Below are 18,980 nucleotides of genomic sequence, written 5' to 3' on the forward strand. Positions count from 1 at the left end.
ATAATAAAATTATTAATAATTAATTTTGATCTAATAATGTATTTATATATATATATATATAAGTTTTTATTAAACCTGTGGTTTTTATTTAAAATTTATATATGTAAAAAAATACATTATTAGATCAAAATTAATTTTCAAAAAATTTATTATGTAAACTTATATGTGTATTAAATATACAATAGAAATTTTAGTATTATATATAATGACGTTAATTATTTTTTAATATAATTAGCCTACTAGTCCAATTAGGCTATAAAAAGAAAAGAAAAAAGAAAAAAAAAGGAAGGAAAGAAAAAGAAGTAAAATGATAAAGTTAGATTTTTTTTAAATATGTTAGATGTTAAAGAAATTTAAATGTAGGAAGAATAACAGGAAACCATGGCCTATCCCATCAAAAGGTCCACCAACCAAAATATTTGCTCCGACGATGAACCCAATCACAATTGGCGCTATCACTTCCAAACCACAGGTATGTATTTGAACTAGTATCACACATCAATGAAAATATCAATATATATCTTTATCTTCGTTGTAACTTATCTAATGGTAGTCTTTTAGGTTACTTGCTTTAGCTTCTAGTATTAGCTTTCTATCAAAATTGATTTTGCAAAATTATCTATTGTTAAAATTTATTCTAAAATAATATCATTTTTTTTAATGTTTTTATATTGAAAAAAGATTAACAGTAAAACTTAATATGAAATTTTAGTATGGTTTAAAATTAATTCGGGTTTATAATCAACTTTTTTAACGAAACCAAACATGTGAAATTTGCTTAAAATCACGTTAATTGTATGAGTTTGATAGTGATATAAAACTCAACGTGCATGCTAAGTTATTTACACTTTTCTGATAACTAGAACATGATTTATGATCGGATAACAGTTTTTTACTATAGTACCTGTCCGCGCCGGTGGTGAATTTGAGGGGCAAGCAAGCGATAACGGAGCCGAGGATCTAGGCGATCCAGAATAGGACGCAGCGGAGCAAGGTGAGGTTGCCGCCGACGAAGGCGCCGAACGTAACAGCAGGATTGACGTGGCCACCGGAGATGTTAGAACTCACAGAGACGGTGACGAAGAGTGCGGAGGGCTTGTCGACGGCGACGGAGGAGCCGGAGCCGGAGCCGGCGAAGATGAAGATGAGTGTGGAGATGAATTCGGAGAGAGCGGCTCGCCACGTGTCGTGGTGAGTGACCTCTTGGGCTCTACGCACGATGGCGGTGAAACGCCATTGTCCATGTGATCGAGATCCGAAGGTGATGGGTGCGCGTGTGTTAGTCTAGTAATAATACACATCCGAGAAGGTGATGGGTGCGCGCGTGTATTGTTGAGAGGAAACTGACTGTAGCCGGCTCCGGCAAGGTAGGGGAGTAAGTCAATGCTGAGTTTCTTCTAAGGGATGCTGAAGCTTAGTTTAAGTTGTAAAGGATTTTGTCATTTTTTTTTTAAGATGATAATACACATTTGAGTTTTCTTTGGACTTGAAGAAAAGAAATAGAAGAGAAAATAAAATGGAAAAAATAAGATACTTTGAATTCTTTATAATTTTAGACTGAGAAAAATAATAATAATTAGAAGTAAAAGGGGAAAATAAAGATCTTCTTAAATAAAATTTATAAATTATGGAATTCACGATGCTTTTTTTATTACAAATTTTTAGCTTTTTTACTTGGGTAACCAAACAGAGAAGGACCAATCTGACAATTTCTACTTCCAATTTTTTCTTTCATTTCTTTTTCACTCTCACTCGCATTGATGTGTGCCAGCACAAGTTGCTCGTGTATATTTTACATTAAAAAAAATTGAGTAAAGGCTTAACTTTGACTTTTGAAACCTGATGTCTTACCTCACTTCTGAGCTTGATAAGTGTGGCTAAACCTCTTGAGCAATTTAATTTTCGGTGTTTGTGTGAATTCTGTCCTTTTTTTCTTCTTTTTTTTAATCTTTCAAAAGATCTAACTTCTAAATTGATGTGTGTGCTAGCAAAAAGGTCTCATCCTCATCAATTTTATTGGACCCTTCTACTCTGAGACCAAGGCCATCATCGTCTTTATTTTTCTTTTCTTTGTCGCACATCACATTGCATTGCACTTAGATTTGTAATTTATGTATGCAAATGTGAGGCAACAAGCGGAATATTGCTTTAGAGTTGAAAATTGGGGTATTCAAAACTGAATCAAATGGAGTGTAAAATAGAAATTAAAATTGATCCAAAAAACCATAAATTGTAAAAAAAATCGAAGGATATCGGTTTGGTTTGCTTTTTATTTTTTCAAATTGCACGATTCGATTCAATTTTTAGTTTGGCACACGGAAACTAAATCAACCGAATCGAACCACACTCATTAGTTTAGTATAGGGCTCATATTAGTCATATAGGTATACGACAATGTAACTTTAAGCTTATGTGAAATGAAAAACTTACACGCAATCTAAATCTAAGACTAAAACGCTTAACATCGAATGTCTCACTCTCCTTTCTTGTGAAACTCTTAACTGAAAGCCTAAAATCACTCTCTTTGCGACCCTCTTTGTGTTTGCGATGATAACTCTCTCCGACGACAACACTTACTATTTTTTTAAGTTTAATCGTTAGAATTTGAAAGAAAGTATTACATATTGTTTTTACTTTTAAATTTAATTGTTTATTACTTAAGTTGAATGATTATTATTCAAGTTAAAAATTTAACTTGACATTTTATACTGTTGATTGTTAAACTAGTTATTATTCAAGTTTTATCCAATTATAATAAATTTTTTAAGCATTTTTTAATACTCACTAGCAAAATTTTCAAAATGTAAAAATTGAACCAAACCAAACTCCAAAAGATTGGTTTGATAAGGTTCGGATTTCATAAATAATCTAAATCGAGCCAAATCACATCGCACTTAATTTGTTTGTTTGATTCAGACTAATTTTAAGTCAAAATTACACTAAACTACATTGTGAACACCCCTAATTTAGAACTTCACAAGAATGTTTGTACCTTGCGAGTCAAGAAGAAGAAGAACAAAAGCAATAAATATTGATTGTCATATAAGGCCTATGTTAAGAATTGGGTTAATTATGTTTTTTGTCCCTGAAAATCTTGAGATTTTCACTTTTTATCCTTGAACAAAATTTTGACCAATCTTAGTCATGATGTTTTCATCCGTTAATTTTTTTAGTCCCTACTATCAAGTACAACTGTTAAATAATAATGTGACAGTTATATTTTTGTAGCGATGTTTTTGCTGGCTGTTATAATCCCCCAGAAATTACTTGGTTAAAATATTTAATAGGTATTACACAATTTCTGGGGCTAAAAACCTCCAAAAACTACTTAATTAGAACACTTAATATTGGTTATTCAAAATTGTTTCGTTGCAAATTTATTGTTCTCATGAATCTAACACAAATCGAAGAATCCATCAACAAGAAATTAAAACTTTAACAAAGTAATAAAACTCATGCACCAATAATTTATAGCCTTGTCCTCTAAACAACCAAGTTTCATGAAATACAGCCTCCTGCAGAAGCAAAGCACCAAAAGGGACGATAGCACCAATGAAGCAAGATTTGTAGTTTAATTAATCATATGATCGAAACCCCTAGCAGCTTGTAGTGCAAGAACCCAATTCACTCCATCATTGTGCAACAATTTGTTGTAGCCACCTCCTAGTTATGCGGTCTTCCTAAATAAACAAATCAAGACCAGATAATGCAAACAAACAATTGTTCCTCCATGACATTGTTTCTGATTCCAACAATATCTAATTTTTTTTAGATCTTGCTCTCGATCTTGTCAATAGTCTCCACAAAAAAATTTTTTATTCCAACTTTAAAATCTTCTTTGTCAGGATTTTAGGGTTAGGGATAGCGTTCTCGTTTTGGATTCTAACAATATTGTCCTTTTTGATGCCATGCGTGATAGGACATAGAACTAGATGTTGATTTGGGTTGAAGGGGTCTGCTTGGTTGTGATAAGGGATAGGGTTTGGAAGTGGGAACGTAAATGGGTTTCAAGTTTTTCTCTCGTTCCACCGCATGGTCCAAGGCGCGGTTGTTGTCGAAGATGGTTCAAAGGTGGGTGAGGAAGCACATCAGATATTGACGAGTTTGCCATGAAAGTGGAGGAATCAGGTCAATGACCTTCACGAATGTGGAGGGAAGGGAGGAAGGCTGGTTGGGTGTTTGGGCTTGAGTTGGAGTTGGATTTGGGTTTGGGGGAAGAAGCAATTGTTTCATTTTAGGATATAGCATTTACTTTTGTAGTTTGAAGTTGATTAATGTTGTTGAATCCATGTTGTTTAACAAAAATGATGAAACTTTGGTGAGAGTTAATGTTGTTGACAATTGTAATGATCGAGAAGCATTTTCTAGTGACTTTTAGCCAAAAATCATTCAATGCCTTTTTAAACGAGTCCCAATCATTTTCTGGTGGGTCCTTAGCTGCAAAGTTAACCATTACAATAGTTAAAAAAAGTAAATATGTTACTGCCACATCATCATTTAACGATACTTTTAATGATAAGGACTACAAACATCAATGGACAAAACACATGAGGGACTAAGACCCATCAAAATTTTATTTAGGAACTAAAAATAAAAACTTCAAAATGTTCAAGGACTAAAAATATAGTTAAACCTTAAGAACTTAGATACTCTAATAGTTAATCCGAGTCGTTATACATTCAACTAATTTGTATGAGTTCATTTAATTTTCTTAGTTGAATTCTACTAAGAGCATCTATAATGTGAGTTGTTTAACATGTGATTTTGAGTTGTTTAAAATTAAAGAGTTGCTTATATAACATTAGAGAGAGTTACAAAATATTATTATATATTGCTCATGATTTTCTTAACTTTGTATTAAAAATAGGAGAGAGAAATAAAATATTTACAAGTAAGCAACTTGTTAGAGCATCTTCAATGGATGCAATTTAAGCATTCCATTTTGAATTGTTTACCTTATGTTAATCGGTCCCTAGAATGTCACATCATAGTTAAGGAATTCATATATATTTTACACCAATGGTATAATTTTAAACCACTCTTGAATTATCCCCTTAAATAATTCTTAAATGAGCAGATTTTTTTTTTACCCATAAGCAACCATTGCTTTTATAAGTAACTGTAGATTTATTTTAAGCAACCCAATATGACATGTAGATTATATCCAATGGTAAAATAAATTAAACAAATAAAATCAAACAACAATGTCTTAAAATATGCAACTCGTTAAGCAACAAACATCAGGGATGTTCTTAATAGAAATATCCATTGGAGAGAAAATTAATTGAGTTGCTTAAGATTGTGGTGATTCAAATTGGGTTGCTTATATCAACATCATTGGAGATGCTCTAATGTCGTTAGTCTGAGGTCGTTAAATAATAACGTGACAGATGAAATATCATGTAATCGGTGCCACATCATGTTGGGTCTCATAAGTTGTAATCCTCTATTTTTCCCTATCATTTAACTTCTTTTTTTCAATTTTTAAAACCATTTTTTTTGGGTTGTAGGAATCATCAGGCATCATGTTGGATCGTTTGTGGCTCGAATGAGACGTCAAGGGCAGTGCGGGCTGGGCGATGAAGAGTCAGGAAATAAGGACGAAGCAACAACAACTCTGGTTGAGGTCATTGCTTTTGAAGTCACGATTTTCCCTTGCCACTCCAATGAAGCAAACTCACCGGACCAGGATGCAATTGTGGTTTTAAAATTACCCCTAGTAAAGAACACTTGTTGTTTTAAACTAATGAAAAAAGGGGAAAACTTTACTTCATTAACTAAAGAAGTAAATCCACCAATTTTTTATTTTTTTCTAAAAGAGAATTGACATTGGTCCCTCAAAAATTACTTTTGGCTCTCGCATCAAAGTACAATTACCTAAATACCCTTTCTTCCTTTTTCTTCTCATCTTGGCACCCACCCTACCCCTTCTTCCTTTTTTCATCTTTTATTCTCTTCCTTTTTTCATCTTTTATTCTCTTCCTTTTTTCTCAGGTATTGTCAAACTATTAAAAACAAAAAAATATACAATGAAAGTATGATTCTGTTTTAGTATACAACTAAATCAAACTTCAATTATACTATTTTTTTTTGGAAAAAAAATTGCATAATAGAAATATCATTTCATTGTACATTTTTTCAAGAAAAAAAGTATAACAAAAGTTTGATTCCATTGTACACTATGCAAAGGAATCATACTTTCGTTAAACATGCTTAATTAACCCCCACATGCAAAACAAATTTGTGGTTTCGTTGTGCACTTTTTTCACACACCCAATTACACAATAAAATTACGATTTTGTTACACTGTGGGGTGCGAAAAATGTTGTGTAACGAAATTGTGATTCCGTTGTTGATGTATAACGAAATCATGATTTTGTTGCATAACATTTTTTGCACCCCAACAATACAACAAAATCATAATTTCGTTATGCACTTTAAGGAATGATGTTTTTAGAATTTTCGAATGATAGTAGGGGCCAATAACAAATGTGTTTGGGCCAACAACAACCCTTTTTCTAAAACCACACTATTTGGGCCTAACTAACTAAAACAACTATTTAAAAAGTGGAACCTAACATTTCTTCTAAATATAGACCAGGCCTTATATTAACTAGAGAGAGAAAGGTTAATAACACTTTACTTTAGCATTTTTTATTATTAGCTAATATTTATTGAAAATAATTTTTTTTAAATCTAATTTTTCATCTTATGATTGTCTCTCTTGATTTAGAAGTGAAATCCACAAAATTTTAAAAATTTCAATAAATTTTTGTCAATATTTTTAAAAAATATTAGAGAGAATTGTATTAACATTTCTCAATAATTGAATTGTAAGCATAAAAGACATCTTGACCTATTTTTATCATTAATTAAAAATATCAAAATCAAAAGAGGTTATCTTTGATCCACAATCAAGTAAAAGCAAGCTAATTAAGTTTGCAAGCTAATCCGGAAAGGTGTACACATGATAGTCCATTCAGAGGACATTAACTAGACCATCACTTTTCATTCACGTACATATATTATCAATTGTCGTATATACTGAATTGTCATGTGTCATTTAGGCCACCTAGATAGATAGCATGTCATTTAGGCCCGGATGTTCACTTTAACAAATTTTTTTAACAAAATTAAAATGACAGACAAATTACATTTATACCTAAATGGTATTTTCATAAACCTAAATAAGAGTAGATTATATTTTCGAGGATCCAAACAGTAGTTCACCCTAAAAACAAAAGGTAATTAAACAAATTAGATACACTTAGTATTTCTATCATATCTGTCTTTCTTAATTATTTCCTATTTCTCCTATCTAGTGGGCCATTGATAGATATTACAGTAATATTTTACGCTATTAATTAATTGCTAGAGTATGGCGATCCAACAAAAGCAGTATGTAGTCATGTGAATATGTAATGCTACATATAAGAATACGTTTTCCGGAGGTCTCCTTCAGTTTTCAATTGGCTAGGTTGTCATACTTTTCCGATATATATAGTACATAATACTAGGAGAATATATATGACCAATGAAAATTCAATATTATTGAATTATCCACATGTCCCTTTTTTTATCATGAGCTGCTTGAACCTTTGAAAAATAGTATAGGGAAGTGTAGATGCAATTTATATCTCATATTATTAATATTGATTTGGAATACATATCTAATTCAATCAGTATGTCCAGCATATATTCCTACCATTATGGAAAGAAATTACAGATAGATGCCTTTTTTCACTTTAATAATTCCGGCTGATAAAAAGCAATGTATAGCTATTAGCTAGGGATGTTGTTTTCTCGATCTTGAAAAAAAAAATTAAAGCCTCTGAAGAAATTAAAGTGGGTAGAAATTAATAATAATATTATTCAAAGCATTTTACATATCCCAATTTCTGAAAAGCAAAAGTTTAAGATAATGAATAATTTTAAAATTAATTAAGGAAAATTTATCAATTTCCGTTGCACGTTAATAATAAAATATATGTGATACATAGATGTAATTTGTAAGCTGAACCTCAATTGGTGCTAGTCATTGACCTCTTGCTCTAAGGTTCAAATAACCGATAGTGGTATACCTGCATGTGAAATGGAATATCATACACTGATGTGGAATACATGTTATTATATACGAATTCTCACCATCAAACTCTCTTTGTGTCTTATCTACGCTTAAGCAAGATTATCAGATGATGTTCCCTTAATGAAAAAGTAAACAAAAAAATTATCATACAATGATTCATATATTTTCTTAGATACAAGAAGGTGGTGAGTTAGTGTTGTAGACTTATAGGCATTCTTGCATTAATTGAACAACTTTTTAATTTATTAAATCCAAAATAATCGAGAAATGTTTTAATAAAATTATTTATTTTGCAGTGAACAATTAAGATGCTTTGCTTTAAGCCACTAACTGCAGCTAACCTATACCTGATGATGCTGTTACGTGCCACTGACAACCCCTCCATTCCCATAAGAATTCCTTACTCTAAGAATCTCTTACCCTCTATTATCCATATACTCTATACCTTACACCATGAATTGATAAACCCTACGTCATAGCCACCGTCCATGCATGTATACTCCACCATACTCCATATGCCTCTCTCTCTCTCTCTCTCTCTCTCTCTCTCTCTATATATATATATATATATATGCGTGTGTGTGTGTTTCATTTTCTTCATTAATATCAGTTTCCATTCTAAATAAAACAAAACCTGTGGCATATGATGTTGTTACATTAGGCCTTTTAACTCAGCACTAAAGTTACTTATAATTAGGTATTATTCAAATATTAAATTAAAAAAGTTAGATAATACATTAAGGATTGATTAGCACGTACAACATGTATTTTCATCTCACTATGGTCTTTTTTGCGAAATTTAAGTAACATTTTTTGTTGAATTTAAGATATCTCTATCTATTAAAAGTTAAGGACTAATATCTTCAAGTACTTAATTTCATTAAAGAAAATAACCTCTTCAGATAAATATTTTTTCATACATATAATATAATTTGGAGATTGAACTTAACCATCAATTCAAGTAACAAAGTTGTTGTACTATAAATTGGTCTATTTAAGTAGTTATTAATTCCGGGTTCGATCACACTAATTTAGGAGAAGAAGAAAAAAGCAGTTGACTATTTATAGAATAAATATTATTAGTTTCCTTGGTGTGAAAGCGCCACTACACTCAATTAGTTCACATTTTAACGTGACAAAAAAAATAACAACGATAATGAGGGTGTGATTAATTGATGGTAGTAGTTAGGACTCAAGACAGAGTCACACTCTATTTATAATATACAGTGCTTTTTACCGACACCAAATGATTGGGAAAGACTATGAAATATGAATCACATAATAAGGGTCATGCATATATGCGGCGTGATTGTTGGATATTATTGTCCATTGAGGTAGTGCCAAATGTGCAAAATAAGTGGTTGGGGTCAACTGCACATTAAATTCGCCTTCTTAGCAACTATTAATCATCAAGTCATGGCTGCAACAAGCTAAAATAATAAATAGTACAGGATAATCTCGCATCACAAGTCATAAGGATCCTGTCCAACCCATAAATATATTTATATACGCTTAGTTTAGTTTGTTAACTAATTATTAATTCAATTGGGTTCAAATTTAGTTAAATTAAAAGTTATAACCATCAAACAGGTGAATTTATTAATGCGAAATTATTTTAACTCAATGAAGATTTTAAGTTTAAATTTTAAATATGTAACTATTTTAAATATTTGGTGAAAAAATTTATTACATAGTAAATATATTATATTCGAATAAAATTATATTTAATAAAATATACATGTAGTTTAGATAAAAGAAAAATTATATATGTACAACTAGAAACTAAGGAAGCTATAGCTAGCTAAGCTACTGCATATTAAGAATGAACAGAAACACTAACAAGAAAAGAAAATAATTAAAAAGGAAGATAAAAAAAAAAAAAAAAGTGAGGTGAAAGTTGCACATTCTGTGTGGTTCCAGGCTTGCAAACCAATCCTCCAGAAAGGAATCGTTGAGAAAAAGTAATGGGTTTGCTTCAAAGCCAACCGAATCTCACTCCTTGCCTCACCTCCTCATACTTCACATTGCATCTCTCTTTCTTTCTATCTATACACTTCACACCCTTCTAATTAATACATTATTATATATCCCTATATATATCATTTTTCCAAGGTTAGAAAACGCAAGTCTGGCAAAGCCAAAACGCGGTTGTACACTGTTCAATTCACGGGGTGTTTTTCTTTTGCTTCTATTACTTGAAACCTTTTCTCTCTCCCACCAACCACCAATATATATTAACCCCTCCACCCTCTTGAATTCTTCACACAACAACATCAAAAGCAGCAACAACATGCAAGTCCAAGAGGAATTACTTGTGGTTTCCAAGGATCACACCCAAATGATGATGATCAAGGGCAAAAGAACCAAGCGTCAAAGAGCACCATCCCCTCTTAGGCTAGCCATGCCTTATAATTCAACCTCAAGTAATAGTAGCACCAACAATTCCATTGATAGTGCCACAACCTCCTTACCCTCTCCCTCTCCCACCAACAACACAATTGAATTTCGAGAAGACCAAGACATGGCGAATTGTCTCATCCTTCTCGCTCAAGGCAGATACCACGTGGCAGCACCAACGCCGCATCACAACAATAACAACAACGACGACGACAACCTCAAAAAGTCAACAAGCCTATACCTTTACCAGTGCAAGACTTGCAACAGATGCTTCCCTTCATTCCAAGCACTTGGAGGACACAGAGCAAGTCACAAGAAGCCTAAGCAAAACGGCACCTTTTCATCAGAAGCAGTTACTAATTTCATTGAAGAGAATAATGATCGTTATGACCCCACCACAAGTACCACCCTCTCTTTGAAAACACCAAATGGTGTTAGTAATTTGTGTGGCACCATCACTGCCACAACAACAACAACAACAACAAAAGCTAATAAGGTTCACGAGTGTTCTATCTGTGGTGCTGAATTCTCATCAGGGCAAGCCTTGGGGGGCCACATGAGGCGTCATAGAACTCTTGTGAATGCTTCTATGACAACTTCTATGAGGGGTGGAAATGTTGTTGGTAGCAATGAATTTCAAGAAGCGAAGAAACCCTTGAAGTTGGACTTGAATCTTCCAGCACTACCAGAGGATGATCATCATAGAGAATCCAAGTTTTCGTTTCAACAAAGAGAAAAAAACGTTATTGTCTTCTCTAAGTCTTCTTTGGTGGATTGCCATTACTGAATTTGTGTAGTCTGTGTTTTTCTTTAAATTAACCTCATCACCAAGAACCTATTTGTATTCAGTGTTAATTGCCTTACTTTTTATTTTTATTTGTTTCGTTTCAACTTGTATATATGGTGATTCTTTCCATTTATTCTGTGGCATGCAAAGAAAATTGAATTCATTTATTGGCTTATAATTAAATAGATTCACAATTTCGTGATTTAGTTTTTTTTCCAGGCTGTGTATTATTTTAATTTTAAAAAAATGTTTTCCTTTTTTCTGAATCTGATTGACTATTAATATGCATGTGATCAGAAAAATAAAAAGCAATTTTGTAATAATATCCTTGAACATGTATAGAAAAAAGAGGGAAATGAGAATGAAAGGAGGGAAAATAGTAAATTTAGTTTATAAAGATTGAGTGATAATATTTTAACACAAAAAAATTCAAACATTCAATCAATAATTTTTTTAACTCTCTTCTTATTATATTATATCATCAATCAAATTAATTCTTTTTTTTTTAATTTCTATCTTAAATTATAGACAAATTTAAGGATATCCAAGAAATATTTTTCAACCATAAAAGTAGAAGAGATAGAAATGAGTACAAAATTAGTGTATCAGAAATCAGGATTATTTAGGAATTTAGGTGAGAAGTTGAGAGAGAGAGCCCAAACCCAAAGTGTACGGGAGCAAACAAAAGGAGACTTGATAGGAGTTGCCACCAACAAAACAAAACCACAGACCAAAAAGCTATCAATTAGTTTCTTTATGCCTCGTCTTTCGTGTGCTAGAAATTAGGTTTAGTTTTATGAAACTGACAACAGAACAACAGGGGGGGAAACAAGAAGAAAAAAAATCTCTAAAATAAGGAGAAATACAAAGTGAAAAAGTGATTGAAGACTCAGTTAGGTTGACTTGAATTAAAATATTTTATAAAAGGATAGAAAGTTAGATTTTAAAAACAATACGGTAAAGGTTAAAATTATTAAAATAAAAGTTGAATTCTGATTGGTTAAGTAAATTAATTACCAAAGCTATAATTAATTTACAGATCATGAGGGTTACCACTGTGTAATCTGTTGATTCAGTCACAACTCAAACAGGCCAAACCAAAAACTGTTGATTCAGTCACAATTTACAGACCCATGCTGTACGTTTTTTCTGCGGTTTTTTTCTTAATTAGCCGTGTTTATAATTTTCTCTCCTCAATCATTGTTTCAGCCAAAAGTACAATGCTGTTTTTGATTTAAATAATAATATTATTTACAAATAATTTGTAACACCATTTTATTATTGGATAAACCAATTACATGAAAGATAAATATTGTATGCGGTTCAAACCCAAGGAAAAAAATGATTAAAAAAATTCACTAAAAATAATCGATTATTTCATAAAAATTAATTATTAGTAAAATTGATAAATGTTATGAATAAATAACATGATAATCAAAAACACATTGGAAAAATGTTATCACTTAAATAACAAAAAATATATTATTTATATTAAATTTTTACCACATATTTTATAATATAATTTTTTTCTATTACATTTATAATATATAATTTTGTCTTTTTCTCTCATTTATTAAATTTCTTTTTGTTCAAGTTCCTTGTCAAAAATAATTTCTCACATAAGAATGCTTTTGGATCGGTAATCTGAGATACCATACCTTTTGTTGTCATTTGTCAACCTAATCATCGTAAAGCTTATTTTGACGTGGATAAAATAATTACAGGTTAACCACTGCTTATTCTTTCTCTTTTTCAAGTTTCAACGTGTTCCATGAATCTAATAATAGCTTATCCTTTTGAGAGGCAAGAGAGACGTAGATGATGTCATATTTTTAATTCTTCCCTTTAATATTTTGCTTATTAATTGAATTATTGGTGGGATCATTGAGGAAAGAGAAAACATTATTCTTACATATGCACATAAATATAGTTTCAAACATTTATATGCAAATATACTACACAAACATAATCTATTGTGATAGTAGAACATAATATAAAAGAAAATTTTAAGTTTAAATGGACTTTTGTGAGCTGAGTTCAAATTGGTCAATATGATCAAATTAGACTAAAAAAATTCAAATTTATTTTATGAAAAATTAAAGCTCAAATATTATATTTCATTAAACAAAATTATATTTAGTTAGTTGCAAGCTTCATGTGGGTCATGTGTTATAGTGAGTGAAGCCAAAACAAAAACCTCAAATTCAATTCAAATTTCTAAAATGAAACCCAAGTTCTTTGAAAGTCTAATCTATATGAGTTCTTTTGTGGGCTAATGATCGAATTCAACTAAGAAGGTCTAAATTTAAATCGTGCTTTAAATTTAAAACTCAATCCCCATGTGTTCATTGGGCAGGTTCAAATCAAGTTGGTCATAGACCTGATGTTGGTTAGACAAAAAAAAAATCAATTTAAACTTCTAAAATGAGATACAAATCCAATGAAAGCTCAATTTGCATAACTTATTGTAAGTTAACCATAAATCAAGCTTAAAGGTTCAAATTTAATTTGTACTTAAAATTTTAAAATTCAAGTTCAACCTTTCATCACCAGAGTTTGAGTCTAGTTAGTTATGATCTTCATGCAAGTTGCAATTGAAAAAAAAAAAAACTAAATTCAATTCAAGCTACTAAGGATTAATTCCGATTTTATATAGGATTTTGTAAGCAAAGCTCATATTAGATCATGATCAAATTGGTCTAAAAATGTCCATATTTAATTTATGTTCAAAATTTAAAGTCCATGTCCTACATTTTATCAAATAGGATTCAATCAAGCTAGTCATAGGCCATAACAAGTTGAACAAAAAGCTCATATTTAATTTGACCTTCTAAAACGAGGTTTTAGCTTAATGATAGCTTCTTCTTTTTTTTCCCCTTTTTGTAAGGCTTTTGTAGGCTAAGCGGACCAAAATGTACAAAATTAATGACGGTTTCGCACAAACACTACACTTAACGCAATTCCCGTTTTGTCTTTTCGTAAAACTAATATGGATCAGACAATATTAATTTAAAATAAATAGTCCAAACATGAATCAAATCTAAGACTTTCACGTTATTAACATAATGTTATAACCAACTAAACTTATATGTCAATTATGTTATAAAATAATTAATGTATATTTAATGCGCATGTAAATTTAGATAATAAATTTTGATCTAATAATTAATTTATTTACATATGTAAATTATAAATAAAAATCATATGTTTATTAACATAAATCTACTAATGTATTTTTTGACATTTTACAATTGATTTTGATCTAATAATATATTTTTTTACATATATAAATTTTAAATAAAAATCATAGGTTTCATAAAAATTTATATATGTATACATTTTAATTATTATATCAAAATTAATTGTCATAAAATTTATTATCTAAATTTACATGCGTATTAAATATACATTATAAATTTTAATGTTATATATAATGATATTAATTATTTTATAACATAATTAATTTAAAGAAAATTGGATGAAATGCAAAAAGAATTAAATATGGATAAAATGTCAAAAGGACACAATAATTTCTAAAAACTTAAAACTATGAATAAAAAATGTTTTTTTTTCTTTTCTGTTCTCAGACGTGACATAAAATGGTTTTGAAATTCATTTGAAAACCATTTCAACCCAATTTTACTCAAACAAGTTTTGTTTCAAATTTTAAAGTTTGAAAAGAAAAAAAAAACTTACAACAACCCTAAGTTATACCTCAATATGTACTTAGTTAAGTTTATTTACCCAAAACACACTTACAATTTGATAACAAAACCATAATATTAAAGGATGATTATCATGCATGTTACATTATTTTTCCAAAACTAATTTAATGCATTTATAAATAAACCAATAATTATTAACATTCTTATCTTATATTCTTTTTTTCCCCTTATAAATTAATCATTTTTTCAATTATTGTAAATTATATTATTTTCTTTTTAATTTCTATTGACATAACACTTATGACATCATGACATATAAAAAATGTGACACTTATTAATATCATTATTTGATGGAGTGATACTTATTAACCTAAGCAACCGTAACTATGTTAGTAATTTTTAAAGACAAGTACTACACGATCAAACAAAAAAAAAATGAATTCTAGAGACTTTAAAAAAATTACAAAAGAACAAAAATGTGAAAACAAATAAATTATAGGAAATAAAAGTATATTTTGATGTAAAAAAATATATATCTAAGCCATAAAATTGATGCAGACATAGTTATTGGTACTTTGATAATAGAAATTACCAATATGACTTACTTATTTACATAATTAAAAACTACAAACACTAAAATAAGAAAAAATAGAAAAATAAAAAATTTAAATCACACAGGCATTAAACTAAAAATTTATAATTACTTAGGCACATTACTCAATAAACTCAACTAGACTAGTAATAGTTAATATATGAACGAATCTTATAATTTACCAAAAAAAAATATACTTATTTTTCTATCTTAACTTTTTTAAAAATAATTCTTATAATATTAAAGTTTTCTCATTAGTCTCTACCATTATATAAGTATTATTAATTATTAATGTGACTAAAAAGTCAAAAATTAATTTATATCAGCAAAACTAAAATAAAAAGACAATACAAATATAAAAAATTAAATACTTTAATGTTTAAAAGAATATTTTTAAAAAAAAGAGATTAAAATCAAAAGATAAATCCTGAAAACATATTTAAAGTTTTAAACCCCTCTTCAAACCGTAACAAAAATAACGTGACACTGCTAAGAGAGTGAGAGAAATTGGCGGCGGCGGTGGCGGCGGCATAGAGTGGAAGTAGTAAGGATCAATGGCAGTTCCAGGGAGGCGCAACGGCATGAACGACGACGAAGAGGAATTAGACGACAACGCCCTTTTCGAAGAACAAGGTGCCGTCGAAGACGACGCCGATACCCCTCCTCACCTCCGCGACCTCTCCGCCGCCGCTCAGCTAGGCGACGTCCACGCCCTCCGTATCGCTCTTGGTTCTCTCTCTCTCTCTCTCTCCAATTCACTGTAATAATTGATCAAAGACCTGCCTCTGCTATACCCTATCTAGTATCTGTATCTGTTACTTCTTCAAATTTCAATCCAAACCCTAGCAAACTGGAAAATTATGTTTTTCTATATCTTCTGTTAGAAAATTGATTGATGATATTTACTAGTAAGGCTGATATAAATAGTCCTCACCCTCTGGCAAATTGCTGTATGAGTGTCTTGGATAAAAATTCTTATGTTTTCACTTCTCATTAAGCTTTTATAAAAAGTTCTACATTCATGATTTTGGTCGCAACATCAAGGATTTTAGGGTTAATGCGATCGCAATTGCCAGCCGCATTGACCGCATTTGTTCCGCAATATCAACAATTGAGATAAACTGTGACCGTGACTGCAATTTAAAACCTTGTTTTTCATGGATTTTGAATCTGATATGGTCCTCTGTCTGATACATTAGCAGTAAATTTTTTATTTTTTTTTCTGAAGATTGATATATAGTGTGTTTGGTTTCACGTCTCTCAGATGTGGTTTTTTACTCTTACTTAGAAGCTAGTAGTTATAGCTTCTAAGTTCTATGGTTTTTTTAGTGAATTTGACATAATTTCTTTTATTCTCAATGGATTTCCAAACACGTAATTTGTAGAGAGTGCTTAAAATTTATTCAAGTAACTACTATGATTTGATTTGTTCGGTAAATAAAATCATTCTTGCTAGCGTACTGGGACTGGGTGTCCTTTTTGTTGATGCTTACCCTTATGCTATATACTTCAGATAACTTGACTGGTACCCTTATGCTATATACTGCAGATAACTTGACTGGTAGTATTGATGAGCCAGTGGAGGATGGGGATACTGCTCTTCATTTGACATGTCTATATGGCCATTTGGCTTGTGTCCAGGTTTATTATCTTTGCTTATTCTTATGTTTGTATACTCTTATTACAGCATTGCATGAATTGTTGATATTGTTTGATAAACTGCAGCTGCTACTAGAAAGAGGGGCGAACATTGAGGCTAATGATGAAGATGGTGCTATTCCTTTGCACGATGCTTGTGCAGGAGGTAGTTTGATTTTGAAATTACATTCTATAAGTTGGACTGATATTTTTATCTGGGGGTGAGAATTTCAATGTCATTTTGCTTTTGATGGTCTTATCAGGATTTACTGAGATTGTCCAACTGCTGCTTAGCAGAGCTAATGATGCTGAACATATAAAGAGAATGCTAGAATCAGTTGATTCTGAGGGTGATACCGTGAGTATTTATTTACTCTTTGAAAAATTTTGAGTTCCTACTTGGCTACTCTTAATGCCAATGTCAATTAAGCATTCATATCCCAACTGTCTTTGAATCATGTTTGATGAATTTCTCCTGATTTTTTCTCCATCAATGTCTTGTGATTACTTTCTCACAGCCTCTCCATCACGCTGCTAGAGGTGAGCATGTTGAAGTAATTAGGTTGTTGCTGTCTAATGGTGCATCTCCCACAAAGGCTAACTTATACGGAAAGGTAAGCTCTGAAAGGAATTTAGGGCATTTTTGGTTTGAGAGAACGTTTTGCTTTTACCAGTAATTTAAAAATATTATCTGTTTTCACTGTTTCTACTTTCAAGGATTTGTGTATGAAATGGTCAAAGCATTTTATTGTTTTTGCTTTTTAAGTGACAATTTTATAATTATTATTGAGATTAGAAAATGTTTTCTCAACTTTAAACAGATCAATATGAATTACCCATTTCTATTCTTCGTTAATTTCTAAAATAATTTTTTGGCAGGCCCCTGCAGATTTGCCTGAACAGGAAGCTGCTCGGAGGCTGCTTGAAGCTGCAGCTCTTGCCATGGCATGCCAATAGCATATCAGTAGAAATATTTAGTTCCATTTTGACAGAGATGCTACACTTTTCGGACCATAAAAACTGTATTTCATACACACTCTTTCTTCGAAGTTCAAAAAGCAAAATGATTTATTAGAGGAGCACCATAGGGAGTTTTAACTTTCGAGAGAGATAAAAATGAGGATTCCCGGGGATTACTTATAGTGGACAAACTTGTTTGTTTCATTAGTTTGCTTATTTGAAATGTATTTACTCTTCAACATGTCAGTGAACTATGACTGGATAGTTATACTTGTCATTCAGTTTGTGGCATAATGTTGCTGGTTAGATTTTGATAGAGTTTGATTTTTGAAAGATTTGATATTAAAATTAAGAATCGAAGTTAAAAAATTATATGTATTTGGGAATCTTTTTAAAATGGGTTGGAGTAGAATTTTGTTCAAATAAGTAAAATGGTTCTTAAAAAGTCAATGATTTGATTTTAGGTACAATTTAAATGATTAATTGGTAAAAAAATTATTATGTAGTACAACTGATCATAAAAAGGTATTTTTGGCATTTCAAACCTTTTGAAGACCCACTCCTATTCCTTGTTTTGTTTTTCGTTTCTGATGTATAAAAAAATAATAATGGAAGTATCCCAAAGTCGATTTTTTCTCTTCCCTGCCACCCCAACTCATTGACCGTCCAAACAAGAATAGTTCATTTTCTACCCATTAACAAAGAGTGTTGCTAGGTGCACCCAACATTCTTTAAAAATGACCAAATTACCCCTTCCTTCTTTATCCCTTTATGAATCAAGTTGATCCGTAAGAAGTTTGTGAATCAAGTTGACCAAATCTTATTTTTTTAATCTTAAATCTTATTTTTCAGTTA

General features: G+C 30.8%; 3 protein-coding genes across 4 annotated transcripts; 2 read left to right on the forward strand and 1 right to left on the reverse strand.

Moving 5' to 3' along the window:
* Positions 1–960: 960 nt before the first annotated feature.
* LOC114370365 (aquaporin TIP1-1-like) lies at positions 961–2,047 on the reverse strand. The gene is made up of 2 exons (XM_028327681.1): positions 2,039–2,047; positions 961–1,284 (listed from the first exon to the last, which is right to left on the reverse strand). The coding sequence occupies exons 1-2, from the start codon at positions 2,045–2,047 to the stop codon at positions 961–963; spliced, it is 333 nt and encodes a 110-aa protein (XP_028183482.1).
* Positions 2,048–10,198: 8,151 nt separating this feature from the next.
* Positions 10,199–11,403, forward strand: LOC114370656 (zinc finger protein ZAT5-like). The gene has a single exon (XM_028328047.1). The coding sequence runs from the start codon at positions 10,377–10,379 to the stop codon at positions 11,268–11,270; it is 894 nt and encodes a 297-aa protein (XP_028183848.1). The 5' UTR covers positions 10,199–10,376; the 3' UTR covers positions 11,271–11,403.
* A 4,587-nt stretch (positions 11,404–15,990) lies between these two features.
* Positions 15,991–18,441, forward strand: LOC114369969 (poly [ADP-ribose] polymerase tankyrase-1-like). 2 transcript variants are annotated; one of them, XM_028327246.1, is made up of 6 exons: positions 15,991–16,256; positions 17,041–17,168; positions 17,253–17,331; positions 17,429–17,523; positions 17,684–17,779; positions 18,045–18,441. In XM_028327246.1, exons 1-6 carry the CDS (start codon positions 16,082–16,084, stop codon positions 18,120–18,122), a joined length of 651 nt encoding a protein of 216 aa, XP_028183047.1. In that variant the 5' UTR covers positions 15,991–16,081; the 3' UTR covers positions 18,123–18,441. The 2 variants fall into 2 exon arrangements, with proteins under 2 accessions (XP_028183047.1, XP_028183048.1); XM_028327247.1 differs by having other exon boundaries at positions 17,077–17,168.
* The last annotated feature ends 539 nt before the right edge of the window (positions 18,442–18,980 follow it).

This window comes from Glycine soja, chromosome 10, assembly GCF_004193775.1.
Source record: "Glycine soja cultivar W05 chromosome 10, ASM419377v2, whole genome shotgun sequence".
NCBI classification, from domain to species: domain Eukaryota; kingdom Viridiplantae; phylum Streptophyta; class Magnoliopsida; order Fabales; family Fabaceae; genus Glycine; species Glycine soja.

Coding starts and splice junctions, on each gene's coding strand:
- LOC114370656 (XM_028328047.1), top strand. CDS start 10,377: ATGCAAGTCCAAGAGGAATTACTTGTGGTTTCCAAGGATCACACCCAA.
- LOC114369969 (XM_028327246.1), top strand. CDS start 16,082: ATGGCAGTTCCAGGGAGGCGCAACGGCATGAACGACGACGAAGAGGAA. Junction 17,332..17,428: donor GCACGATGCTTGTGCAGGAG/GTAGTTTGATTT, acceptor TGGTCTTATCAG/GATTTACTGAGATTGTCCAA. Junction 17,524..17,683: donor TTGATTCTGAGGGTGATACC/GTGAGTATTTAT, acceptor ACTTTCTCACAG/CCTCTCCATCACGCTGCTAG.